A 27,269-nucleotide genomic window follows, 5' to 3' on the forward strand; every position below is an offset into this window, starting at 1 on the left:
AGAGTCGTGCAATCAATTTACTAACCTTTCATTTTGCTTAGCTTTTATTCTTAAAAATTAACTCATAAACACATAATTGGTTTCTATATTTTATTCCTCAAAACCAAAAAAAAAAAAAAATCTAAATTTACTCATAATTCAAATGAAGCGCGGGCTATGTATGTGAATTAATAATTTATTATATTAATATACAAAGAAATTTAAGGCTACACCAAAACATTAAGTCATCGGTCATTATTAACGATATGGGTTATATAAGATAGGGGTGATAATTGGTCAATCGGAATCAGTTTTTTTGACAAAATCAACCCCAAAACGATTATAGTCGATCTAGTAAAGTTTCAAAACGAGTGAAGAACGGTCGTTTTTTTGGTATATTATGGTTGCTTCTAATATAAGTTGGAAAGTAAGTATTTGAACATTAAATGCTTAAAGGGAGAAACAGGGAGAAAATGGTAAAAATTTGAAAAAACCAAATAGTTACCTACACAACTGGTGTCCTAATGCAGTAATTAATAATCCAAAAGTCCAAAAACCAAATTGATGTTTGAAAAGTTAGGGAACAAAAAGGGATTAGGAAATCTTGAGACTCAAGAATTTTGATTCAAAAGAGAATTAAAATATAAAAAGTAATAATAAAAGGTCTGAATTTTGGTAGCTTAATTCCAGAAAACATAAAAAAGTTGGAATTAAAGAAGATAAATAATAAAAGAATAAAATAGGGTAAAGTTCCAATTTGTAATGTGAAGATATAAAATAAATATAAATGAGTAGGAAAATGTGTTGGAATTGTTATAATTGTGTTGGTTCAAAAGTGGCAGAGAAAAGTGTGATAATGGGAAAGCAGAAAAAAGAAAGCATGTGAATTAGATATTACAACAAAATTGAATTCAGACTTCATTAGAGGAAAAAATGAACGAGAGAGAGAGAGAGAGAGAGAGAGGACAGATGTATCATCAAGAGGTAAAAAGTGGGGTTTGTTTGATTTTGATACCTTCAAACTTGTTATAATGAGATTAGATGGATAGATAAATCCCACTACACACCCCTATGCTTTTTTATTTCTAAAAATATATTTATTTTATAATTAGAATAATTTAGGTATCTCCAACATTGATTTTCCCCTAATCTGGAAATTCATAAAATTTAGACATATGAAAAGGAAGAGAGAATTAATAAAAAGTGGAAGGCAGAATTAAGTTTATGTTCAAAATAAAGAGCAAGAAATTGGTAATCTAAGGAAATAAATTAATAAAAGTTAAAAAGAACTGATTTTAGAAAGAGTAGTTGGAAACTTCAGACATGAAAACTAATTTTAAACCTAAAAAATTTGATAGTGATTATCATGTTGAGAAGATGAGCGAAAGTGAAAAGGACAGAGAGCAGCAGAGCAGCAAGCAGCCATGGCTATGGCTATGGAAGGTAACAAAAATTGGATTTAAGGATTTACTAAAACTTTTTTTAATTAGAAATGGAGCAGTTGCAGTTGCAGCTGCAGAATTATTCCATTTTCAAAAAAAAAAAAAAAAAAAAAAAAACTTTATGGATCTGATCTGACCTCTTTAAATCTTCAGGGAAGAGGAAAGAGAAAAATTGGCATTGTGATGAAGAGAGAGATGAGGAGAGGGAAGCATTTGGTGCTGAAAAATGCGATCCAAAATGGAAATAAACAAATCACATTGGCTGTTGGAATGTCCACCATCCACATGATGATACTCATACTGTTCCCCCTTTTTCAATTCATCGCCTGTACTGTAAAGTTATGCCATCTCCGCTGAAAATCGACGACAAGATTTGAAGTCAATATTCACAACAGAAACGGAATTATCAGAGCGGCCGATTTCGAATTCAGGGGAATCTCCTTTGTTTACAACTTGAATACATCCACGATTTTCAGTAATTACATGAATTTGATTAAGAGAGCTATTTACAACACGGAGGAAGGAAGGAACAAGAATCGCAGTAGTTAAGAGAAAAACCCTAGAGCTAAGGTAAGAACCTATTCGTCTTATCATCTCCTTCCTCTTTCACTCTGGATTCCGTTCCGCCGTTCGAACTGGAGCTCGCCGGAAAACCGCCGCACTTCTGGCACTGACTTACAACCAGAATCTGACGGCAGGAAGGACAGGAAGAGTGAGATCGGAACCAGGTATCGATGCAGGACACGTGAAATCCATGGCCACACTGCGGCAGCACACGGATTTCATCACCGACAGCGAACTCCGCGAGGCAGATCGCGCAATCTGAGAACTGAGCAGAAAACTCAGCAGTGAAAGTGTACTTGGGAAGAGACCTTAGGATCTTCTTCTTGAGACCTTTGTTGGAGGCAGGAGGCGGGGGAGGACGAGTGGAACCAGCGCCAGCACCATCACCAGCAAGGTGTCGTAGCCAGGCGCAGCGGGCAACCGCAACAAGACCGAGGACGCAAATCAAAGCGCAGAGGAGGGCGGCGAGGATTATGACGAAGTCAGAGTCATACCTAGGCTCGAAGGTATCGGAGGTGGCGGAGGAATTGACGCCGGCAAGGTACCTGAAGGGACGCATTTGAATCGGCGAGAGAAAAGGAAGAGGTTATAGGATAAAGAGATGAGAAGGGCCGTCGTTTTGAATCAACCGTGGGCGTAACGTTTGTCGTTTCGAGGGGGGATTTTGAGGGGGTTTTATACTGAAACGGGATTCGGCCTTGCGTTTTACCGCTTTCGTAGTTGCTCATTACACTCACCCACCCCAATACTAACGCCGTTTATATAGACGCCACCATCTCATGACTATTAATTTACATTATTATCATTGGATAATATACTCCACAGATACACTATTCTAATCCCTCTCATCACTACGTTTAACTTCAACAAGCATTTAAATATTTATAAAAAAAAAAAAACAATGAATTCAATTACAATTCTAACTATCATTATTAAACTCTATATCATCACATCCTTCTTTTTCCTTTTTTTTTTTTTTTACTTATATAAATATCTAAATCAACTTATGCAAATCTCAATTAATTTTACCGAAACAATCCATTTAACTAGACCCTGCAACATTTGAATATCACTAAAATTCATGGATCGAAGCATTTGTATTGATAAGTTAAGTGATAAGAAGTCTTGAAACATTCCTTAAACAGTCCAACATCGAGCAAGTAAAAAAATAATAAGTGGGTCAAAGATAATGTTTTAGTTGAAAGAAAAAGTATAAAATAACTAAGTCTGTAAACCTATTAAATAATGTCCATTAAGATTAATAATACTAGCCAACAAAGGTATTTGGTAAGCTAAACCATAGTCCAAATTTAAACATGGGGACACAAACATAAATTAAAAAAAATCATAATGTTAGTGTTACGTCCACCTTGTTACCGCTCACTCTCAACAACAATTCCTTCGAATATATAAATTAAAGAAAAAAGTTTTAAGGTTTTGTAAGGAAGAAGTATAAGGAAGTAGAGGTCTTTTAGTTGGCTTCAGAAAAGGAAAGAAAAGAGAGTACATAACTAAAGTTAGCTAGATGTGTGATAAATTAAATAAAATTAGAAGACGTATGAATTACTTCCACAAAGACAGTGATCAACTTAATTAAGACAAAATTTAGCTACAACGATGAAACAAGCTAGCAAGTGCCACACATATCAAAATCAATACTCATTTGATAAACATGAGTACAAAATATCTGAAAACGACGAATTCAGTTTCGTATCAAAAGAGTGAAAATTATGGAACAAAAAAAAAAAAAAACTAAAACTAAAACTAAAACTAAAACCCCTTTCCCCACGCCATTTGGGTCCCAATCCAAAACCACTATTATTAGTCATTTTATAATCTAACAAACCACAAAACCATCAATCAAACAAACAAGCAGTATTTGTAGCGATCTGATACTATCAAAGATGAAGCAAATCCTTTCTCTTTTTAGGTAAGTTGGATTAAGGTGCAACAAAAAAGGTAAAAAATACACCGCATCTCTCCTCCATCTGTCGCTTCACTTTTTGAAATTTTCAAAGTTAGAATGGATTTGGAAGTTGGAGCTGATTCTCTTTCATGGAACACTTCTTTTGGTTCACAGTAAAAGTAATACACTATTTTTTACGACATCATTTTGTTGTGGGTTGAAATTGGACTTCACTCCGAGGTTGGAGAAAAACAACAACGTGTTGTGTACACAACTGTTTGTTGATTTGAGTTGGCGTACACTTTTTCAGTTTAGATGAGCAAAGGAAAATGTCAAGAAGAAGAGGAAGGGGAAGAGTAAGGAGGTTTTAGAGAAAGGTCCTAGCAACGACAAGGCACTTTCGACGCATCAAAGAAAGGGAAATCTTTGATTCTGCTCCACAAAATGACACTTGGGAGTTGGGACAATCATCCAATCCAATCCAAACCAATCTCCCTTCCCAACAACACCAATATATTGTATTGCGTCTTTCTTTGAAAACGATATCCACAACAAACTTCGAAACTTCTACTTTTTCTTCCCTCCTTTTGATAATAAAACAATAGGCAATATACAAATAAGGCTGTCACGTTTTCCCTATCAAAGCCGCCCTCTAACTCCTAAAAATTAATATCCAACAAGACTCAAATGCTAAAGCCTAAAGAAAGAGAGAGCTGAGAGAGGGAGGGGGCAGAGAAAAGGCAACATGGCCAAAGACCCAAGTAGAAATTTGGTGCTTTTGGCACTAAGAAGATTGGAGGCTTTTGTTATATTTTAGAGGGCCCGTAATGTGTCAAGCTAAGATGCCAAACAAATGATTTAACATTTTGATTACATTGCGAATAATAGCAAGTAAATAAAGAACTCGAGGTTTCCTAGAAAAACTCCCCCTACCAAAGACCAGCTGTTGTGCTCCTCCTCGTCCTTCCTAAAGAATGCTCAAATTCTTGTTCAGTGGAGGATCAAAAATCTGGTTCTCGAATCAGGTCAGGTCCCACCTTTTTCAGGCTGCACTACTTCTAAAAGCTCGATGTTCAATTCAAAAGTAGCTCCAGGCTGCAAATACAAAGCAGGATTACATGTACATCTGATAACCATACAACTAAAAGTTGTTATCTTATCTCTATCTCAACCCTCCACGCAATAATTGACATAAATAACATAAGTAAACCAAAGAGCACTTGACTTGACCATTTCTTGGATTCCTCCACTCATTACACTCACATACAAGAAAAAAGGGACTAAATTTTGGCTTTTGCCCATAAACTTTATATGATTTATTAAATTCTGCACTTAATCTTTTGAGCTTTTTTTAAATACACCCCTTTACAACTTTTGTATTGTTTCAAATCACTATTCATTTTAAAAGTATATTTAAGGTTTCAATTTCGCTATCAAACAATATACAGTATTCTTGTCCTGTCCTTAAAGTATATACAAGTTTCTTTTTTCTCGTTTTTGGGTATTTTCCGTTAATGAAGTTATTTGAACAGGTTATTTTGAAAAATTAAATGAAAAAGTTATACCGGTATTTTTGAAATCTTATTTGAACTAAAGAATAAAGAGCCTGCATATAAAAGAGACATCGTAGGTTGAGGGCGAAAAAGTGTGAACCAAAACATATGTGCACATGTTTCATGATAAAAGTAAGCAACTTTCTTTCAGTACAACGTTCTGAGATCAAATTGGATGATAAGGCAACAAAAACCATGGAGTCAGACCAGATTTTAATCCCGCGTTTTCATGCGTTCACATGCAAAGTGAGATCAGACAATTTTTAAATAGCCAATCTGCCAAAAAGTTGGACAAAAAAAAAGGTAAAATTATTGACTTACTTTAAATAATGGATAATTGGATACCATACTCGAGAATTCGGTGACATTAACAACTTAAAATTCAGGGGCTAACTTTTCTAGTTACGAGCTTTCATGCATTCACATAGAATTGTAAGTAAATTTCAAAAGAAATAGTCGATGGGTAAAAAAGTCACGCACAAGGAAAAAGCTAAAATAATTGGACTTACTGGGATTTCATTCATTCCTTTTTGACCATATCCAGCCTCAGGGGGAACAATCACCGTTCGCTGCAAATAGAAGAAAAACAAAGTCCATGAAACACTCATAAAGATAAAAGGGCGAGACTTAAAAGTTGAGAGAATACTATAAAGAGGAAGAAGATTGTAAATTTAAAATAATGGAGATAGGACATACCTTTCCCCCAACTTTCATCCCTTCAGTTATGGAGTACATTGCTGGTGGGGGTTTAGGTGCAGCCTGTGCTGAAAACAGACCATTTGGATTGTCCACAAAATCACGTTTCCGCTCCTTCCCAGGCGGGGCTCCTACTTTGAACTCATAAGGCTGATCAAACCATGGGGCAACATACATTAGAAATTCAACTGGGGTCTAAAATATCACGTCTCTCTAAGTAAAGAAAGAAGAAATTTAGATTACATCCTGACGCTTAGTTACTGAATTGATCTAAAGCTTAAGTTGTTGACTAAAGAGCATTTAATCCTATGAAGGATTCTCAATACTAATCATCACGTTTGTAAACACTGCTTCTTTTGATAACAACTGATTAAACGAAATCTACAAGTAAAATGTAAAAACCTGGGCGATAACACGATTTCCAGCCAAGAGTTTAGATTCTCGACTCGACACAGCTGTAATCCCTCTATAGAGGCAATCAAAGTGCACCTGTAATAGAAAGCTAATATAGAGAAAAGTTAAAATTCAAGGACAGGCACAGTTCTCAAATTTCTCAGACAGATTACCTGAACCGTGGAACCCTTCTCTGCCACAGGGCCCTTTCCCTCCTCAACATCATAGTACTTCAGTCCATTTGCTGCATTCAAAATATCGTTGAAAATATGAAAAGCTACATAGAAATGCTTCTCCCAATCCAGATTTTCCAACCATTAAAGGAGAAATTTAGATGGGTATTTTCTTAAATCAACAAACATCACAAATCTCTCTGAATACTGGAAATAAAACTATACTCCACGAGAAGCTCAACTCGTGTAGTAAATCAAAACTTCATTTTCAGTAGAATTATAAAATTTAGATATGAAAATTGAGGAATATGTGGTAATTACTAATCAAGACTTAAGGATTTTCTACCTACAGAAAGTATTAAGAGGAAATTCAGAAGATAGCAATACACGAAAGAATGAGACTACTAACGGCTGGTGAGATAATCCTCGAGAGGAATGGTCCTCTTGTTCCTTCTTTCTCTTGCCTTTGACGGAGATACAGAAACGAGAGTGAAAGGTAGCGAAGAGATCAAAATTGCAGACCTTCTTGAAATTGGCAGAGAAAACTCTTGTTGGCTTGCATTCTCTCTTTGGTTGGGCGAGGACTGTGAACGAATTTGAGGAAGAAGGCGATGAATGGGACAAGAATCCAAGGTGTTGGGCATGGACACTGCCATGGCGGTTGGACTACGCAAAGCTTGTGTTCGGAAAGCGCCCTCATTATATCCCTCTATCCACTAAACGCTGACGGCTTTTTTCCAATCTAAATTCTAAACCCAAAATTAAATTAAATTTTGAAATAGAAAATTTCAAATAAATTGTTGTTGTTGCCTTCCCCTTTTTTTTCTTTTTCTCTGTTCGAAGTTTCAAACCCATAAAATGTTCTTCAAAACAGCAACAAATTGAAAACAAAAGAGAATCAACGTTCATTGATTCAATTAATTCACTACTAAATTATTTGACATTCGACCAACAATGTGGATAATCTAAAGTAAATGCTTCATATCGTTACACGACGAGAATTTGTTGGAAGAAAAACCAGGAAGGAAGTTTCGATGTTCAAGTTGGGTCGAATGGGCTGAAATGGGCCTTTGGGCCGATATGTTAGGCTCATGGAAATTACCGTAATCGCAGTGCACCCAATAAAATATCCTAAAGGCCATCGAAATTATCGAACAAGAAACAATTTCCAGTCGTAATACTCTGCTTTGCCCTTCAACCGTCTTCTCTCCACATTTGTTTAACAGACCGCACACTCTCTCTCTCTCTCTCTCTCTCTCTCTCTCTCTCTCTCTCTCTCTTCCGTTCATCATCTCTGGCACTCAACGATGACTGCTATATCTAATTCCTTGGTTTTAACGAAGAACCCTCAACTCCAGTTAACACATGGTAATTCTTACTACCTAATCTTTTCAGCATTTGATTTTATCTTTGATTTTTGTTTTTCTTTTTTACTATTCAACCTCCCCGTTTATTATCGATTCAATTTTAGCTGTTTTTCTTGCATTTCTTTTCTAATTTGCCCATCTCATCTAACATACTTTCTGTTTAATTTCGGGGGTGATCGTTTATGCTGGAGATTTAGGACTCCTGCTCTCGATTTCTTTAAATTGCCTATCATTTCCATTAAGAGCTATTGGGTTTCCTTCCAATTTGAATCTTGAATTACACCCAGTTTCAAATGGTAGCTACCTGCTACTTTTGAGTTTTGCCAACTTCTTAGCTCATAAATCAGTATTGGGTTATAACTTATATGCAGAGACGGCCTTGTTCTGTGGGCAATTTGTGAGGGGAATGTGGATTTCACTCACTGTTATGCAGCTTATGGTGGGATGTTTGTTCTTTCCTGATAGCTGTCAAAAGGCTTAGTTTTGATTACGTTGGCACTATTATTATTATTACTACTGTTTTTATCTTTTACATGAGAGCGTTGTCTGTGCAACTCAACTAATTTCACGGGAGGACATGTGTTTCAAGAAAACTCATAGGATATTAATTCTCTCTAAGTTTTTTATTTAAGCCAATGGTTCTTGTTGGCTACTAGGCGAAAATGGCTATTATATTGCCATGATGTTTTGATTATGTTGTCATGATGATTTACTTTTAATAGAAACAACTGCTTTCATTAACAAAAAATGAAGGAATACACTTTGTCATGATGAATTGATTATCAAATCAATGAAAAATTTGCAAGTCTTGGAAGATTGAATATGACTACTACATGGTTGCTCTCATTTCTGAACTTTGCAAGTGTTGGGGAGTGTACAAATGTACAAACCCTTTAGTTTCATCAGTGTAAACTCACTCTCGCAAATTATCCTGCCAGGATCAAATCTGAAAACTGTTGATAAACGTTTGGGGAGCTTGTCCCCTACCAGCTTAGTACTCAGTCCGGGTTGGGTGGGAAAGGCGAAGCTTTCTACATTCAGGCGGCCACTTTCAGTTCAAGCTGCATACAGGTATAATCTTCGAAATTGCTAATGAAACAATCAAGTCATCTTGTATGATAGAATTATAGTCTCAGGAGTCTCTTTGGAATGAATTATTATTAATCACTGATGTAACGATGTTAAACCTTTGCATGGTAAGAGTGCATGTCTAAAATCCTTGTGCATATAAGCTTATCATTGGGGTTTGCAAAAACTGGAAATAAAACTACCAAACAAAACCAAAGTGAACGTATTAACATAAGGCAATTGCTAATCAACAGCCGAGAATCTGATCAATTTGAACTAAGCCAGTCCAATTTCACGTGAGTGTGGAGCATTTGTTCCTATTATATTTGGGTGCTAAATGTTTAGAGGCAAGCCTAACACTTTGTGGAATTGTGTAGTCCACGCTCTCCTTTGGTTAATCTGTTGGGAGAGAAACAATAGGATTCTTAAATACAAGGAGACTGCCTCAATCTGAAATTTTTATTTAAAATCCTTCACACTTGGGTGAAAGATGTCTTTTCTTTTCCCGGATTTTTTTCTTGTTTGGGTAACGTGTAATTGAAGTCTTTGGTCATAATTAACTATTAGAAGACTCTAATGGTTTAGGTTTGGGAGGAGGATTTTTCTTCCCCAAGCCCTTAGGTTGTTTCTCTCTTGTTTTGTCTCTAAAGCATCGTTCTTATCCAAATAAATAAATAAAGCTCTGTATAGTTGAAAATAATGTACAGTAACAATTGTTAGTATCACATATAGCATTCACCAGTGTAAATTACTAATAATATTAGTATAAGTTTTAAATGGACATGGCCTGAGTTGATGTCTATTATATTGTATATTATCTCGGTTTGGCTGTCCTTTAGATTCATTTAAAATATTCTAATGGCAGTTAAGTTTATTTTGTACGTTATGACAGTGATGGTGGACGGTCAAGCAATGCAGGCATTTTTATTGGAGGTTTTGTATTGGGAGGGATCATTGTTGGCACACTTGGCTGTGTATATGCCCCTCAGGTAATTTACTTTTGTTCATCTCTTATCTAACCCCTGAATCGTACACCTGGGTAGTACAGCTAGTATATCTGTTACTTGTGTGCTACGGTCTTAGGTTACAACCTTATGGAAGATACCCATTTAAGTATTCTACCAAGAAATATGTGTAACTGTTGTGTTCGAGCTTCAAGTCTGAATCCTAGACTTTTTATTATGATTGAGAGTTGATCTAGTATTTGAATTACAGATTAGCAAGGCGATTGCTGGAGCAGACCGGAAAGATTTGATGAGGAAACTTCCCAAGTTCATATATGATGAAGAAAAAGCTTTAGAGGTGTGAAATCACTTTGTCTCTTCTTATTTGTTGCAAGTTCTCCTGAATGGACGTTTGGTCTTCACTTGGCACTAATTTAGTGAAGATTGATTTACCAAATGATAATCGTGAATTTTATTTTATTTATTGGTAATATCACATATAGACTTCTTAACCACCCTGAGTTGGCAACGAAATGTAGTTGCTTGTCAGATATATCAAAATGTTCTCGTGTAATTCTAGTTTCGGCAATTTTGCTGGGGGTATTTGACTTGGGGAAATATAACAATATGTTTTTGGTTTTTGACGTGCCAACATGACCATGTTTTTTTCTTTAATTCAAAATGCAGAAAACAAGAAAAGTGCTGGCACAGAAGATTGAACAGTTGAACTCTGCAATTGATGAGGTTTCTGCTCAGCTCCGCCCAGAGGATCCCCCAAATGGAGTGGCTGTGAACTCTGACGAAGTTGAATCTGCCATTTGAAAGAATTGTTACATCGGCCTTCTTCCTTCGTCACACACGACTCCAGGACTCGGAATAATAGTTAATTTTCTAGCTATTATCTTTGATTTTCTCTTTCTTGAACACTTGGATCCGAGCTTTGATGTGTAATATTCATCATCGCATAATGTGTTGCTAGGATCGCTCAAATGCTCCATATAAAAGTTGAATAGATTTGTAGAAGAGCATTCTTGCTGTGTTTTCTATTTTGTACACGAACAACAAGGCATTGTTTTGTATTTGAAAGCCACATATTTCATCCCTCCCGCCTTCTTATTTGCATTTTTTATCATTCGTCTACCTCTCGAGTCACAACTCACCAGCCAAATGACTCCTTGTCAGTGGATTTGACTTTCACAAAACTTTCGACAGTTTGAACTAAAAAGTTACGCTCAAATCTAAAATAAGTTTTAATGATCCAGACAATGAACATTTTTTCTGTGTTCTCATTCCCTTTGTTTTTTCTCGCTTTTGCTCCCACCTTTTCTTCTCAGTACTTGTACCTCACTATCTCTCGAGCTTGATATTTTTTTTCAGCGACTTCTGATCAAGCTCTTTTTCGATAGGAACCAAAAGTGAGAGAACCTAAGGAGCAAGACGAAAAAATGTTAAACAATTAACATATGGAGCAACAACACGAGAACTGATATAGCTAGCTAAAGGTTAGAAACTTTATTTTGTGAAACTTGGTCCAATCTCACTTCAATGCAATTCATATAAAAATACCACCTTCCATCAAAAGTCTAAAACACAAGGAAAACAGTGATAATCAAAAGGTGATCAAAGGGTTTTCAGATTAAAACTTTGACAAGTTTTCATTCATACTCTCTTAGAACTTGTTTCTGGATAGATTGTGGAGATGACGGGATGAAAAAAGTACGGCCATAATGTAAGAAGTGGATCCTAAACCAAAGAGAAAACTAGGTGAAAATGTTACTGTTTGAGCTCAACCAGTGGCAGCCGCTGGCCCAATCGAAAGAAGGCAGTGGGCAGTATGTGTCTAAAATATGCACGAAACCATTGCATTCACTTTTTGCTGTTCCAAGCCAAGGGCGAAAATGACGTGGATATGCTATGAATCATTGACTTGGAACATTATTCTCCGCCACCAAGCAATAAGAGGCAGACATTAGACAGAAAAATCAGTAATTTGTCAGACTGAACATCTCCAGCATGGACTCTACAATCAACTGTCCTCTGCCTTTGGTTACCACATATGGCTTGAGGGCATTATTGGAAAGTTACACTGATGAAAGATCTGTGGTTCAGAGGCTTTCTGAATTTGCAAGGCGAAAAATACTACCTTATCCCATGCATCTGCTCCTCACACATTTCTCACCACAAAACACTTTCTAGATCACTTGAAGTTCCCACCATTCTTCCATGTATACTTCGAAAAGGGTAGCTTCTGAATAACTTAAATACCATTTTCAGAGTTTTAACAAAATATATATATATTTGTGAAGTGAATGCACGTTTAGCCAGAGTTAGCAGACATGGCCACTCACGCAGCTCTGGCTTCCACTAGAATCCCAACCAACACAAGGCTACCTTCCAAGACTTCCTACTCTTTCCCCACTCGCTGCTCAGCCAAGGTTGGTCTATTCATCTCTCGGACTCAGCCAAATTGTATCAGACAGACTGTGTTCTTAATTTACTTTTGGTTTTCCCATGTGCAGAGGCTGGATGTGGCTGAGTTCAATGGGCTTAGATCTGCTTCCCTGAGCTTTCCCAACAATGGCAGAGAAGGATCTTTCTTTGACGTCGTGGCTGCTCAGCTTACCCCCAAGGTTTTTCTTTTTATTGTTTGAAATTGTACACGATTTGGTGACAAAGAGATCAATGTATTTGAGGAAATTGATAGAGTTCGATGAAATGTATATGAATAATCTATCTTAGTTTTGAGTAATAATAAACGACCCATATTCATTTTGCTTCTTACTAACGGAATAGAAACATTTTCTTTCATAACAGGTAGTAGGATCAACTCCTGTTAGAGGAGAAACAGTGGCTAAACTTAAGGTGGCAATCAATGGATTTGGACGTATCGGCAGAAACTTCCTGCGGTGCTGGCATGGCAGGAAAGATTCACCTCTTGACGTTGTTGTCGTCAATGACAGTGGTGGCGTCAAGAATGTAAGTAATATTTATCTCTCAATACATTTAATCATATAACACTTTCTAGAATTAATCTACTTAGAACATAGTAGTCTCGCCATTCATAAAGGATGAATGATTTAAATGAAAATTTTCAGGCCTCCCACTTGCTAAAGTATGATTCCATGCTGGGAACTTTCAAAGCAGAAGTGAAAATTGTAGACAATGAAACAATATCTGTTGATGGAAAGCCAATCAAGGTTGTCTCGAGCAGGGATCCCCTTAAGCTTCCTTGGGGAGAGCTTGGCATCGACATCGTTATTGAGGTTGATTTAAGAATTTCTCGATTAATATCAGATCATCCACATCCATTAATAATTAATAAGCTTAATAGTTGTGTCCAAGGATAAGTTATTAATATCCATGGCCTTTGCAGGGTACAGGAGTGTTTGTGGATGGCCCAGGTGCAGGGAAACACATCCAAGCAGGTGCAAAGAAGGTTATCATCACTGCTCCTGCAAAAGGTGCTGATATTCCAACATATGTTGTTGGGGTGAATGAAAAAGATTACTACCATGATGTTGCTAACATCATTAGGTCAGTGTAACAATTTCCATAACTGGAAATAAATTCATTTTTCATTCAAGCTGCTAAGTAATCATTTATGATTGGTTTGGTTGGTCAGGCTTCTGATAATTCAAGATTTTTGTTTTAATTTTTATGCAGCAATGCCTCTTGCACCACCAATTGCCTCGCTCCATTTGTTAAGATCATCGACGAGGAATTCGGTAAGCAGTTGGTTTCATTTTGGTCGACCAGCTTTGTTTCCTGATTTTAACCATTTGATATATGATTAAATTCAGGCATTGTGAAGGGAACCATGACAACAACTCACTCCTACACTGGAGACCAGGTAAAGAAAATATACAAATGATCATAGAATGAATGCAATATGACATTGATTTGATAAACGATTCTTGAAAGTGAGAAAGATCTTATAACCTCGTCATGTTTTTGGGATTATATTCCAGAGACTTTTGGATGCATCGCACCGTGACTTGAGACGAGCCAGGGCTGCAGCTTTGAACATTGTCCCTACAAGCACTGGTGCAGCAAAGGCTGTGTCCCTTGTGTTGCCCCAGCTTAAGGGCAAACTCAATGGTATTGCACTTCGTGTGCCTACTCCAAATGTTTCAGTTGTTGATCTCGTTGTGAACATTGAGAAGAAAGGCATCTCCGCAGACGATGTCAATGCTGCTTTCAGAAAGGCAGCTGATGGACCGTTGAAGGGTGTTTTAGCTGTGTGTGACATCCCTCTTGTTTCTGTGGACTTCAAGTGTACCGATGTTTCCTCCACTATTGACTCGTCATTAACAATGGTAATGGGAGATGATATGCTCAAGGTTGTTGCCTGGTACGACAATGAATGGGGATACAGGTGAGGACTTCCGTCCATGAAAAAATGATGTTCCCCTTAACATTGTAAACCAAAGCATATTAATTTTCATTTGCCTCTTTTTTTGTCTGCAGCCAAAGAGTTGTCGACTTGGCTCATTTGGTGGCAACCAAATGGCCGGGAGCGGGGTCGGGAAAAAGTGGAGATCCACTGGAGGACTTCTGCCAGACTAACCCAGCCGACGAAGAGTGCAAAGTTTATGAAGCTTAGGCATCATGTGTCTCGCTGGCTGCTTTAAGTCTAGGCTGTTCTTGTGCATTACTGTACAATGTTTGTTTTGAATTCGAATTCAAATTCAAGGAAGAGATTTGAATCTATCCATTTATAAAATTTGAAGGCAGTGTTCTAAAAGCTGCAATAACCTTTGAAATGGGACAGGAATGAATGAAAAACAGCATCACCTTTATTTCCTTCCTCATCTTTGCATTGCAAATTAGTCCACATCTTGTGGTCCATTTTGTTTTTTAAATTTAGATATTTCCTTTAATTTATTTTCTAAAATTAGAATACAAAATGGTCTAATTCTAGTTCCAATATGCGAATACTGTAAGCCATGACACAGCTACTGCCTTTTGTTCCTGTGGTTGCTCTAGATCTTTGTGGGTTATCAATTTGAACTTCCCTTCAATAAGAGTTAGAGAGGGAGCATCGTCAGTCTCAAGTCTACCCAAAAGGAAGTGGAATAAGATAAAAAAACATGGAAGATGATGTGCATTTAAACAACCTGTACATGTTCATTTCCTCCAACATCCTTTATCAGAAGGCAATGACTTCCCAAAAGTGCACATAATACAGTTCTAAACCTATGAAAGAGATGGCTCAATTATACAGTTACAGCTCTCAAACTGAATTAGAGAACAATTTATCTCTGTAAAGCCTTAAAATTATTGATAAGAAGACCACATAGTGAACCTGGTTGGTTGCTTCAGTTTCTGTTTTCCAACTTCTCAAGGATCTACCCCCAAATGATCATTGTTCTTATCATTTTCAGATGATTTCTCAACTTTCCTTCGTTTGCTTCCCCTTTTAGAAGATTCTTTCTTCTCATCCAATAGTGATATAATTCGTCGAAGGCGGTTAGAATGTGATCCACTATTGCTAGATAGATCGGGTTCTTCCGGTTCAGTATGGTATAACTGACGAATTATCTGAAAGCAATATATGGCAAGGGCAATGAAGCAAACTATCCCACATATTAGAAAAAGACCCCAGAAGCTCTTAAGTTGAAGTCGATCTGATTCTAGCTCTGCATTTTCCATGGTGCAAGCACTTTTCACTAGCCATTTGTCATGAATCCGTTGCAGATCACCATTCTCTGAGAGCTGCAAAATGGCCGTCGACAAGTCTACAGCCAAGGGAGAATCTCGTGGGAATGCCTGAAATACCGAAAGAAGCAACAGGAGAACAATTACTAAATAATTGATGAGATCGATTGATCACATACTTAATAAGAATGGTAACTCCTAGAAGGAATTGACACTCACGAAACCCCAGCCACTTTTTGTGAACTCTTGACCAACAACTCTGAATGAACACTGTCTCGAGAGGAAACTTTCTACATATAGAAGTTCGTCAACTATAGCAGCAACACCCCCCTCCTTGTCAGGGCCAAGTTCAAGTGCCTTGGCATATTCTTCGGGTGATCCAAGAGGAATAAGCCTAGATTTAGATATGTTCAGCTCCTCTCTCAGATAGCGTTCAGCAAATGATCCAACTTGGAAACCTATTGGTTCGTCACCTTCCCTCAAGGTTTCAATTCCAGTGATTGGAAAATATAGCTGCTGCACTGTGAGAATGGATGTTAAACTGGCAGTGTAGCTAGAATTTACTATCAGAACCACAAAGAGCCATATGATTAGCACTAGGCGGCCAAGAGTGCTAATTGTGTTCTCCTCTGCAAAATAGGTATAGGACTAATTAAATTACAGATGATAACAGTAAGGTGAAGTGACGATAACTAATGACCGCAAACCATCTTTCACAACAGCAATTGACATATGATGTAGATTGAAGAATGATACTTCCACTTACTATGGGCAAAAAATAGAGTTGAGAAGCTAAACCTGCAAAGTTCACAAGTAGTCAATGGATCAGCAGGCAATTTTAACCAGATATCAACAGGGAAGAGGGGGAGAGAAGAAGGCTATGGACTTGAGCAATCGCCATGGCCTAGTTGTCTAGTTTGAGATAAGAGTAGGGTCACACTCAAACTCTTGGGATGCTATCGCTAGATGAAAGACAAATTCATATATCATGAGAAGTACAAAAAAGACAAAAGTTTGGCAATTTATCTCTTTCACAAATGTCAATTTAAGTTCCAAACTAACCAAATTTTTCATGAAAACCTCAGATGCATGGAATTCCATAATCTATTTGAAGTATTCCAAGGCTACGATCTTTGGATTAATGTCAACTAGACCATCTTTAAGCAACTCTCCAAATCAAAGCGAGATCTTTCCTATACTATGAAATTGCCTATAGTAGTCTCCTGCACTTGGTTTTGATCTTACCAGTAAAATAATGACTAACCTTTCAAAATTGGAAGTTATATAAGCAGCATTTGGTACCTCTTTCACTTCCTTTTCTTCTTCAGTGTGTAAGTGACAAACTGAAATATGTTAATAGGACAAATTGTGCTATAATATCTCAGATAAAGGACCTCACCATAAAATTGTAATACATTGTCTTTTAGGTGGGCCTCTGAATTCATCATTAGTCCTATGCTCCAGAATCCAGACGACTATTCCAATAAAAAAGAAGAAACTAGCTGTGACCATCCACATGGCGGGAGAAAATGGATGCAGGAAAGCCCAAGCCCCAGTGTTCCGTTTTTTGAATGGAGCCACAACAACTAGTCCAGAAGCAGTATATGGCAGAGTAAAATCTACAAGCCTTGTACGGCTTGTGACAATGGCTATATCTCCAACAACAGCATCAAATTTCTGATTCACAGATAAGATTAGTCAATTAAAGTCGAGCAACTTTAAAAAGTTCAGATTTTATAAATGCTTTAGTACTCACGCCAGTTGTAATCCCATACACAAGATCTGTGTAATTTGGATTGTGATGGCCATCGCCGAAGGCTATAAATTCGTGCGGAACAGCATACGGCAATAAGTTTACAGCAGCCGTAAACACATCAATGCAGAAACCTTGGAAATTTTCTGTCCCCTTGATTTTTGACACAAATTCCTTGTAACTGACCCGAAGTGGCACACCAATTTTTAATAGCTTCCCATTGTTTGGGAATACCCATCCTCGAGGCTTTTCAATTGTATTTCCTGGCCATATCACCTCGTACAACTTCTGATTTGCGTGTGAACGATTGGGTGGTTTGGAATAGAGAATCTCTGGAGCATCAATTGATAAACCAGAATAGTTGGACCAGTAACCCACCCTCCTTGATCCAGTCCCAATAACATTAATAATATCATATGCAGGATGAATAAGAGATCTGTCCAAATCGAACTTAATGGCACCAGTCAGACCAACAAAATCACTCTCCAATATGTTATTCAGTAGGCGGTTTCCACCATCAAAGATTGTCATAGCTTCAAGATGAAGATCACCACTTTCACTGAAATGCAACTTGGAGTCATTAGAGTGTGTGACGACCCCACCTTGACTGAAAAATTTGTCGATGGCATGAGCAACCATCCAAACAGAGTCATAAGCATACAGACCATAAGTATTGAGACCTAAAGAGCCACCTGTTAACTTATTCCACCTGGAAAGAAAAGCTCTCTTTTTATCAGATTCTGCTGTGTGCTGCCGTAGAGAAATAACTCCTTGCATCGACTCCATTTTTTCAAAAGGGAGAGGAACAACACTGTCTAATAGAGACGTAAGCCAATCAGTCGCTATCCATACATATCCATTGCCCATCATTTGAAGGTACTTAGCAACTGAAAATACTAAGGTGCCTAATTTGGGGTTCACATGGAGAATCATAACTCTTGATTCCATTAGAGCAACTTTAACAAGCTGATCCATAACTTGGGCTCGATTATCCACAGAATCTGGACTAATACCCACCTTATATGTGATTTTACAACGCCTTTCGGCAAGTTTATCACCCAGTGTTGCAATTCCGTTCCACCCATAATCATCATCAACATATATAGCAATGACCTCTTTCCACTTATAGAATTCAACAATCTCAGCAATCGCAGTCATTTGAAACAAATCACTCTGTGCAGCCCTCACAAAGAAAGGAAACTGAAGGGCAGAGAGGGTAGGATCAGTAGCTGAAAAGGAGACCAGAGGGACTTGGAACTCAGTTGCAACTTGGGATGAAATATGGGCAACAACAGAAGACTGGGGGCCTATGATGGCAACGGTTTCATTCTCCATAAGTTGCAAAACTACAACAAATTAATCGTTAGTTCTAGACTGGATTAGAAAGAGCCCGTTGTCAACACACGCAAAAGAACATCAGAAAATAAAAGCAATCAAGTGGGGCAAGAAAATAAAGAAGAAAAGAAGGAAAGGATCACCTTCAACCATGCCCAGAAACCCACTACAGTTGGAATTTTGCGTTTGTAACCAAAGGTTGGTTCCGGGAAGAATGCTGGGATCCGCATTCACATCTTTCACAGCTTCTTCAATGGCTATAGTGGCAACTTTTCCAATAGTAGAATTATAAGATAAAATAGCACCAATATTCACAACCGATGGTCTTGACGAAATGTTCTTACCAAATCCAAGAGGAAAAGTACCACAAACGAGAGATAACGATGAAACAAACCAAAGGAAACTCATTTTCAATTCTTGCCTAAGAAGTCTATGGGATGCCGCCAAAACAGGGAATTATATCTACGTCTAGTCTATTGAAATAAAGAAACTTCCAGTGAAGTTAGCCATTGCTTTCAAGAATAACTAAAACCAAAATGAAATATAGTATGATGCCACCAATAGAAACAGTAAAACCTCCTGTTTCTTCCGCTATAACACTCAGATGCAAGAAAAGCTTAAATATTAAACATTCAGAAAGAACGAAGCTGTGAATGTAAGCAGACCTAGAATCCGATTCTTTACTCTTTCCAACCAAAAAAAAACAAAAAACAGCTCCCAATAATATGAAGTTCACGGCAACAGTTTCAAACTTAACTGATCCCTGAAGGTAAGTATTATTCTACAGAAGCAAAAACACTCCATACCAAATGCCCCAATTCCCAGAAGCAGCAGCAGCTTGATTAAGTAATGGACACACAGATGTCCTCGAAATTAAGAAAGAACTAATAGAATAAGCAGAAGCAAAATCCGGTGATAAAGTATAAACTAGCAGAAAATCAAATAATGAGGACCATCAAATAGTGGTAGAGAAGCAAAATCTAATACTACTGCAAATACAAAACTTCACAGAAGAGTAGATTCTACGAAGAAGAACCTGATTGGGGGTAATCCCAGTAGGAAAGATATTGGAATGATTGGGAGACAAAGTATATGATAGATTCTAAATCAGCTGCCGGTATCGTGTGAGAGAGAAATTAAAAAATATATAATTAGAAATCAGTTGATGAAAGCACGTGAAAATTTGGATAAAGAGAAAAAAAAATTTCCTTGATTGATGAAGCAATAAAAGTAGTTGAGTGTTCTTTACTTGTGAAGCCAACAGTGGTTCGTCGATACTCAACAGGTGGGGCCTTCCGCCCTAATGGCCGGCTGAGACACGGCTTCTCCCACTACACACCACCATTCAATTTCACTTCATCCAATTCTATATATTATATAAAATCTCCCCATTTCTATTTCCATAAAAGTGGTAACTTTCTCTTTTTATTTTATTTTATTTTATAACATCTAACTAATAACTTCTAGTTTAAATAGTGCTTAGATTTTTTTTTTCTTTAAACAAACAAAAAAGTATACTTATGTCCCAATTATATATATACTTACCAAGGAGAAAAGGTTGTTTTACATAAAGCTACAACTTTTCCTTCTTTTTCTTTGATTTCTAAAGGTGTAAATGTATTTATCAAAGTAAAAAACTATACTTTTTTTTTAAAAAAAAAAAAAGTTAAATATATCAATCAACAAACATGAAAGTGTAGACTTTTAGATTTCTATGTAATTTGTCAAAGGATGGTTGAAGAAAAAGTTGGACCTTAAGAAAATTTGTGGAATGGAAAATGTAAAACAGTTGCACACTCGCAACATAAGCATGTTGGTTGGACTTTTCCCTTTGAAAACAAAAAGTAGCCAATCTGTAAAGCTTATTAATTACACCCCTAAAGTCCTTTAATATATACATATATTTACTAATGGTCTTCTAAACAATAAATATATATATATATATATATATATATATATATATATATATATACTTACTAAATAGACTAAATTCTAACATTTCAAGCCATAAGTTTTAAATTACAATTTAACTCTCAAACATATAAAATAAACAATTTTATAAACAACGAGATATACGTGAAAAAATAGGTATTACTATAAACTTTGCTTGAATCGAATAGGTTTCGTTGATTCTACAAAATCAACATTGCTTAAGTAGCCCTACTTTGTGCATTTTGTAAGCCACACTAATTTCAATGTTGACGTAATAAAATATGATTTAACAATTAGATCAACTAGACAAAAATAGATGTAGCCGCAAAAAAGTCGGGCACGAAAACCCAAGTAAACTATAAGTACACAAAATTCACAAACAAGATCTACTTCCTACGATAAAATTTATACTATATGAAAAAGTGAGCTTGCCATGAACTTCATTTCTAGAGGTCAAAGGTTCAATACTCATCATGCAATTTTACTTAAAAAAACAATAATAAGTAGTATGATTTTAATTAAGGCATGCCTATGTGACACGACAATATAAACTGTGGCACGTATATAGAAGTACATCCTACCATATTCACAAATTATTTGAATATATATATATATATTAAAGTTGTCATGTACTATTTGTTTACTGTTCTTTACAAATACAGCCTTGAAGGATGTAGATGTGGTCTGTAGGAGAGAGTATGTTATTAATTCCACCATCTCCCACCCTTTCAATACTAATTCTTATAGATGTTTTATATAATACTGCTATATATTTATATATATTTACACACACGCACACAGTGGTTTTGGCTTTTTATGAGTCTCCCTTTCCCCTGTATGCTTAGTTCAAATTACTTCTAAAATTTGGTATATCGAGTCTAAAATGGAAATGGAGTTCAAAATATTTGCAAGAGGTAAAAAAGTTACAAATATAGATAAATTTAAATAAAAATATTAAAGTCTATCATTAGTGAAACATTTGGCTAATAAGAGTAACGTTATAGTTTATCAATAATACAATCAAAAATTGGTTATATTTGTAATTAAAGTAACTAAAATATTTGAAGTATTACGGATTATTAATATTGATTTGGGTGTGGGCTTGAGTTAAGAGTGGGCTTTTGGATGAGTGAAGCCCACGTGGGGATGAGGCGAAAAGCGGAGGGGAAATCACATTCTAATCTTAGCCGGAACCCACGAGAGGAATTGGGGGTCACAGGATCTGGTGTATAGGGTGCGACCGTCAACGGACCCATGGGGGAAGCCCTTTAGAGTCCCAAAAGGACAAGACAGAGGGATAAACGGTGAACCGTTGGTTTGCCAGTTAAGAGATCTAACGGCTGGGTGTGTGTGTGGCGGCACCGATCCACAAATTTCAGCCAAGGGTCATGCGTCAGCCACAAAACCAACCAATAATAACTGATCACGTGTCGGTATTCCCGCACCCAACTGACAGCTACGAGATCTACCGGTTAACCTGGAATCGCCGGTCGCCAACCAAATACATACAAGTTAGTTCCCTCTTTTTTCTCCCTTTCACATTCAGTTTCTTCGCTCCAAAAGAAAAGCCTCCTCGGAGATTCTGCTTGTCTTCCTCACATTTTCTCCTCTCTTTAGGGTTTCCTTTCTCCCTTCTGATTCTTTTTTTTTTTCTTTCCTTTTTTTCTCTTCTCTCTATCCCATCAACACAAACCGCTAAGCTTCTCCATTACGCTCCTCCTCGTGAGAATTCTCCTTCTCTTTTTACAGATTCTTCTCCAAATTTATTATCTTTTTCGTTTTCTCTTTTTCTTTGCTCGCATTTCTATGAGATTTCTCCGCGGTTTTGATAACTTGTTCCACTTGCTTTGCTTTGTGGCTTCATAAAGCTTCTTCTGTCGATTTGAGTAATACATATAAAGCCAGTTTTCCACTTTTCTTTATTCCACAACTTTTTGAGGATTCTGATTTCTTCGAGCAATTTTGTTGGTGGGTTTTGGTTCTTCCGCAAGATTTTAATATTTGCTCGAGTAGATCCGATTTCTCCCTTCAAACTCAACGGAAGTTTGCCACAATTTGGGAATGTTTATTTGGTGTTTCATAGTTCGATCTGCAGTTTGATCTGGGTGTCCTTGTGTTGCTGATTTCAAGTTATTGTGTGTTGAAGTTTTGAATTGGAGCCTGCGACTTTCTAGTAATTTAGTAAAGTTGAGGAGGATTTTTTTTCTTCGAATTATTGGTTGATCTGTGCCCCAGGCCCTAGCCGATGCTGCAGGAACTTGCAATTATTAAAATTTTTTGATAGGCCAGCACAGCAGAGGCTATTTTTCCGAGCTTTTAAAGCTGGGAATTTGACATCTAGGAATTGATTCGTGCCAAGGGCTGTTTGTACTTCTTCTGGGATAAAGTCAAAATCGAATTTATATATTAATTTATGTCTTGGACAGAAATATGGCTACGGGTATAGATTTTTCACCTCCCTTCACACTACTGGAAGGCGGCGGATACAGTAAGGACAATGTATCAGCCACAGACGACGAAAATTCTGATAGCTTTAATAGTTTGAAACAGATGAGCAGTGGGAAGCCTCCCCGACACCTCTCAGTAATGCGACATAGTGTGGGCTCCTTAAAGCTCCTTGGCCAAACTGATTTAGTGAGTTCAATTACTTTTACATCTTCTATTTTCTGGAGATACAGATGCAATTTCATAGCTTCTCTTTTAATATTATCTGTGTAATGTCCTCCCAATTTCATGGAATGCTTTGATGGTTGAGATATAGTATAGACAAGCCTGGCTCAATCATTAAGCTCTGGTTGCTTCCATTTTCTTTTGATATAAGTAGCATGATTTGTATTTGAACATCATTGACGCGTTGCTTTGGGGACAGCTTAATGTCTGAAAGAATTCTGTACCCCATCAGACTTCTATTCCTTGGGTTTATTATTAATGATGGGCTACAAATGGAAAATTGCAATATTCTATTACCTGTGTTTAGTTGCAATTATTATAGGAGGTTGGGATGCCCTAGCTTGTTTTCCTAAAATAATTGTACTTTGTAGAATCGTAGTTCTTGTTCTATTGTCATCAGTACCTTTACTGGTCGCCGAATCTATTTATAATTTATAGTTAAATTGTTATTTTCTTTTTTGTTGTAAATTTTGGGGTAGCTATGAAACGCATACTTACCTGCTCATAAACTCTCCAGAGCTTGGATGCGGAAACTCTTGGGAATAGGTCACCTGATGGAAAAGCAGGATTCTTACCTGTCTTTAGGTCAGGTAGCTGTTCAGAAAGGGGACCTAAACAGTACATGGAAGACGAGCACATATGCATCGATGATCTTGTTGAACATATCCATGCTTGTGAAGATTTCACTTCTCCTGGAGCTTTCTATGGTGTGAGTATCACTTTTCATCTGAATAACATTTTGACCATAGTAAAATTGTAGGTGTAATCTCCTTTGATGGCAGACCAAGTGCTGATGCTATTTATTCAAATCCCTACAAAGTTTAACCCGTATGATTATTTAAAAAAAAATTAATTGTTGGCTCCCAGTAATTCTGTTAGTATTAGTGCACATTGAAATTTACGTGCTTGAGAAGAGCATTGGTTAAAACACAGTGGCTGAATGAAGGATTTAAAAAGTTTGCATTGGCTGTTCAGGACAGCTAGGCACAAGGACACACATTGTGGTACTGTTTGCTGGGCATGGCCTGAGTTGGCAAATCAGTTTTTTTTTTTCCTATGTCACATGCTCACTGCACCAGAATAATAGTCTGTCTCTATAGTTAGCAATAACCACCATATTTGTCATCCTCTTGGATGTTCTCATTAACGTTGAATTTGGTGGAATTAATGTGTTTGCAGGTATTTGATGGCCATGGGGGTACAGACGCCGCTGCTTTTGTTAGAAAAAACATCCTCAGATTCATAATCGAAGACTCCTGTTTCCCAATTAGCGTAGAGAAGGCAATTAAGAGTGCTTTTCTGAAAGCTGACTACGCATTTGCTGATGCTAGTTCTCTGGATATCTCCTCCGGCACAACTGCCCTAACTGCTTTAATTTCTGGAAGGTAGAGACCTCAATTTGTTCTGGAGTTCTGTGTGTGTTTTTGTACGTGTAAAACAAAGTTCTTCAGAAAGTTTTCTTGGATTCAGAATTATAGCATTCTATTACATATATTGTGTTTTGAGGCTACAACCAGTGGGAGGTATCTGAAGGATTATTTTTCAGGATTTCTATTATCCTGTGGGGTCACGAACATGGTGGTTTAAGTGAACCAACCTCTCCATGCATCCATGATTGTTGAAAAATTGTATGCATGTACCACTTTTAACAAGCAGCAGTTGTGCCACATTTCTATTAGCAAGCAGGAGCATCTATATGCTGTTGCCACTTGTTTGGATTGGCCTGCTTGATTTTTGTCAGTGAACCTAATGATTGTACATGATCCCTAGGAAGTTGACCAATTAAAAATTCTTCAGCCATATTTGCTGCTGCTGAGTGAAATGTGCATAATTTTACAATGCAACATTGTTGGTGATCGTCCTTTTCTCTAGGATTAAAAGGATGGAGGACTGCGTCGGCAGTTCTTTAGGAGAATGATGGGTGACAGTTTGAGGAAAATGATGTGAGATGCTTACTCTATGCTTCAGTATAAAAAGTGAACTGCTTTAGTAATTGTTTGAGAGAATAGGAAAGAATAGAATGTGGAAATTGTAGAGAAAAGAAAAGATGTGAGAATGAAAGGTGGAAGGGGTTATTAGAGGAAGAAATTGGATAAGAGAAGATACATAGTATCTTAAGGCGCGATAGGTTTCAATGATTCCTGGATTAATAATGTTACATGATTATTGTGTCCTCTTATTGGACTAACATCCATTGCTTAAAAAGTCAAAGGTGTCGGACATAAATTTACAGTTTCAGCATGTTTTATTCAGAATCCAATATTGTCCAATCATTGCTGACTTCTCATTTCCCTCGTTGCAGAACAATGATTATTGCGAATGCTGGGGATTGTCGAGCTGTTCTGGGGAGAAGGGGAAAAGCCATTGAGGTGTCAAAGGATCACAAGCCCAACTGTGCATCTGAAAAGCTTAGAATTGAAAAGCTGGGTGGGGTGATCTATGATGGATACCTGAATGGGCAGTTATCTGTTGCACGTGCAATAGGAGATTGGCACATGAAAGGTGCTAAGGGTTCTGCCTGCCCTCTGAGTGCAGAGCCGGAGCTGCAGGAACTGAACTTGACGGAGGAAGATGAATTTCTAATAATGGGATGCGATGGGCTTTGGGATGTGATGAGCAGTCAGTATGCCGTTACAATGGCGAGGAAAGAGCTGATGCTACATAATGATCCAGAGAGGTGTTCAAGAGAGCTGGTACGGGAGGCACTAAAGCGAAATACATGCGATAATTTAACTGTTATTGTGGTCTGTTTTTCGGCTGACCCACCCCCTCGGATAGAAATTCCTCCAACTCGAGTAAGGAGAAGCATATCATTAGAAGGGCTGAATTTGTTGAAAGGTGTACTGGACTGCAATTCTTGATTTTAAATGGAGAAAATGTGAGAGTTGGTGTATATATAACATTGGTTATGCAGACTGGGCTACGGTCTCTCGACCCGAGCTGCCGATGCCCTTTTTTTTTTTTTTATCTATTTGGCATTGGATGCTTTAACGAGGAAAATAAGAGTCATGTCGGATTCGATTTTTTCTTTCTTCTTTTTTCTTTTTTTTCTTCTTATTATTGTTCGTTTCTTTCCTTTTGTTAAATGTGCTTTCGAATTCCGTGCGTGTTAACCAGTTGAGTACCTAAAAATTCATTTATCGAAGGCTTTAATTGGTGCAACATAGAATCTTCTTTTGACCATCATCTCTATTCAACAATGAACAATGGCCTTTGTCCCCATATTTTTGTTCCTTTTTACTCTCCCACATGTGTTTTGGTTTTAATCTTTCTGGCTGAAACTGCTATTCGACCTGAAAGATGGTCATATTTCCCAATTTACGGAAGGGGCAGAATATGCGATGATGCCCCATACAATAAGAATAACTTGAAAGATCAGTTTGGGAGTGTAATAATCATATGTTACTGCTATGATACTAAATATTATTCAAAGATAAATAATAATAAAATCATAACAATAGTAACACTAGTGGCAAACATAGAAATTCTCTTCTAGGAACCACAAATATAACCCCACATTGGCTTGGTTGTTATATGGATACTCCCTTCATAAGTTAAAGCATTCTTCCCAGGGAACCATAAACACAAGATTACAAAGTAATGCAAAGGGCTGTGTATACACGACAATTTAAACGAAGCTTGAAAATGTGATGCCACTATAAGTAACGAGTGAAATTTTGATGGTGACATGGCCATTCCAAATATCTAGCTTAAGAGTAATGAGCAAAGTGAAGTTGAAAAACTAAATTGCCAGTTCGTTTTTTTTTTCACCTAATTGTTTCAGCATAATAGACAAATGGCATGTGAATTTCGAGGTTACTAATATCACAATCATA

The 27,269-nt window shown here is 37.1% G+C and overlaps 6 protein-coding genes across 11 annotated transcripts; 3 read left to right on the top strand and 3 right to left on the bottom strand.

Annotated features, from left to right (window-relative positions):
* Positions 1 to 1,660: 1,660 nt before the first annotated feature.
* On the bottom strand, positions 1,661 to 2,745 carry LOC103493842 (RING-H2 finger protein ATL80). Its single transcript, XM_008454787.3, has one exon. It carries the CDS (start codon positions 2,542 to 2,544, stop codon positions 1,987 to 1,989), a length of 558 nt encoding a protein of 185 aa, XP_008453009.1. The 5' UTR covers positions 2,545 to 2,745; the 3' UTR covers positions 1,661 to 1,986.
* Positions 2,746 to 4,659: 1,914 nt separating this feature from the next.
* Positions 4,660 to 7,459, bottom strand: LOC103493843 (peptidyl-prolyl cis-trans isomerase FKBP18, chloroplastic). Of its 2 annotated transcripts, none has more exons than XM_008454788.3 (6): positions 7,116 to 7,448; positions 6,707 to 6,777; positions 6,543 to 6,629; positions 6,141 to 6,290; positions 5,954 to 6,013; positions 4,660 to 4,986 (listed from the first exon to the last, which is right to left on the bottom strand). In XM_008454788.3, exons 1-6 carry the CDS (start codon positions 7,360 to 7,362, stop codon positions 4,918 to 4,920), a joined length of 684 nt encoding a protein of 227 aa, XP_008453010.1. In that variant the 5' UTR covers positions 7,363 to 7,448; the 3' UTR covers positions 4,660 to 4,917. The 2 variants fall into 2 exon arrangements, with proteins under 2 accessions (XP_008453010.1, XP_050943721.1); XM_051087764.1 differs by lacking the exon at positions 4,660 to 4,986 and adding an exon at positions 5,523 to 5,720 and having other exon boundaries at positions 7,116 to 7,459.
* A 392-nt stretch (positions 7,460 to 7,851) lies between these two features.
* On the top strand, positions 7,852 to 11,188 carry LOC103493844 (uncharacterized). The gene is made up of 5 exons (XM_051087766.1): positions 7,852 to 8,074; positions 9,012 to 9,144; positions 10,034 to 10,130; positions 10,357 to 10,443; positions 10,773 to 11,188. Exons 1-5 carry the CDS (start codon positions 8,014 to 8,016, stop codon positions 10,905 to 10,907), a joined length of 513 nt encoding a protein of 170 aa, XP_050943723.1. The 5' UTR covers positions 7,852 to 8,013; the 3' UTR covers positions 10,908 to 11,188.
* Positions 11,189 to 12,041: 853 nt separating this feature from the next.
* On the top strand, positions 12,042 to 14,888 carry LOC103493832 (glyceraldehyde-3-phosphate dehydrogenase B, chloroplastic). The gene is made up of 9 exons (XM_008454776.3): positions 12,042 to 12,520; positions 12,605 to 12,715; positions 12,900 to 13,061; positions 13,181 to 13,348; positions 13,459 to 13,619; positions 13,749 to 13,810; positions 13,886 to 13,935; positions 14,054 to 14,460; positions 14,553 to 14,888. Exons 1-9 carry the CDS (start codon positions 12,422 to 12,424, stop codon positions 14,686 to 14,688), a joined length of 1,356 nt encoding a protein of 451 aa, XP_008452998.1. The 5' UTR covers positions 12,042 to 12,421; the 3' UTR covers positions 14,689 to 14,888.
* On the bottom strand, positions 12,738 to 20,159 carry LOC103493834 (glutamate receptor 3.3). Of its 5 annotated transcripts, none has more exons than XR_538522.3 (7): positions 18,975 to 20,058; positions 17,500 to 18,842; positions 17,143 to 17,420; positions 16,510 to 16,541; positions 15,963 to 16,372; positions 15,203 to 15,854; positions 12,738 to 15,100 (listed from the first exon to the last, which is right to left on the bottom strand). XR_538522.3 is itself a non-coding variant. In XM_051087763.1 (7 exons), the coding sequence occupies exons 2-7, from the start codon at positions 19,237 to 19,239 to the stop codon at positions 15,426 to 15,428; spliced, it is 2,757 nt and encodes a 918-aa protein (XP_050943720.1). In that variant the 5' UTR covers positions 19,240 to 19,942; positions 20,081 to 20,152; the 3' UTR covers positions 15,167 to 15,425. The 5 variants fall into 5 exon arrangements, 4 of the variants coding, with proteins under 4 accessions (XP_050943720.1, XP_016901297.2, XP_008453000.2 ...); XM_051087763.1 differs by lacking the exon at positions 12,738 to 15,100 and adding an exon at positions 20,081 to 20,152 and having other exon boundaries at positions 15,167 to 15,854; positions 18,975 to 19,942; XM_017045808.2 differs by lacking the exon at positions 12,738 to 15,100 and having other exon boundaries at positions 15,167 to 15,854; positions 18,975 to 19,088; positions 19,868 to 20,058.
* A 2,144-nt stretch (positions 20,160 to 22,303) lies between these two features.
* On the top strand, positions 22,304 to 26,457 carry LOC103493831 (probable protein phosphatase 2C 27). Its single transcript, XM_008454774.3, has 4 exons — positions 22,304 to 23,397; positions 23,951 to 24,142; positions 24,613 to 24,818; positions 25,736 to 26,457. Exons 1-4 carry the CDS (start codon positions 23,194 to 23,196, stop codon positions 26,292 to 26,294), a joined length of 1,161 nt encoding a protein of 386 aa, XP_008452996.1. The 5' UTR covers positions 22,304 to 23,193; the 3' UTR covers positions 26,295 to 26,457.
* The last annotated feature ends 812 nt before the right edge of the window (positions 26,458 to 27,269 follow it).

This window comes from Cucumis melo, chromosome 7 (assembly GCF_025177605.1).
Source record: "Cucumis melo cultivar AY chromosome 7, USDA_Cmelo_AY_1.0, whole genome shotgun sequence".
Lineage (NCBI taxonomy): Eukaryota > Viridiplantae > Streptophyta > Magnoliopsida > Cucurbitales > Cucurbitaceae > Cucumis > Cucumis melo.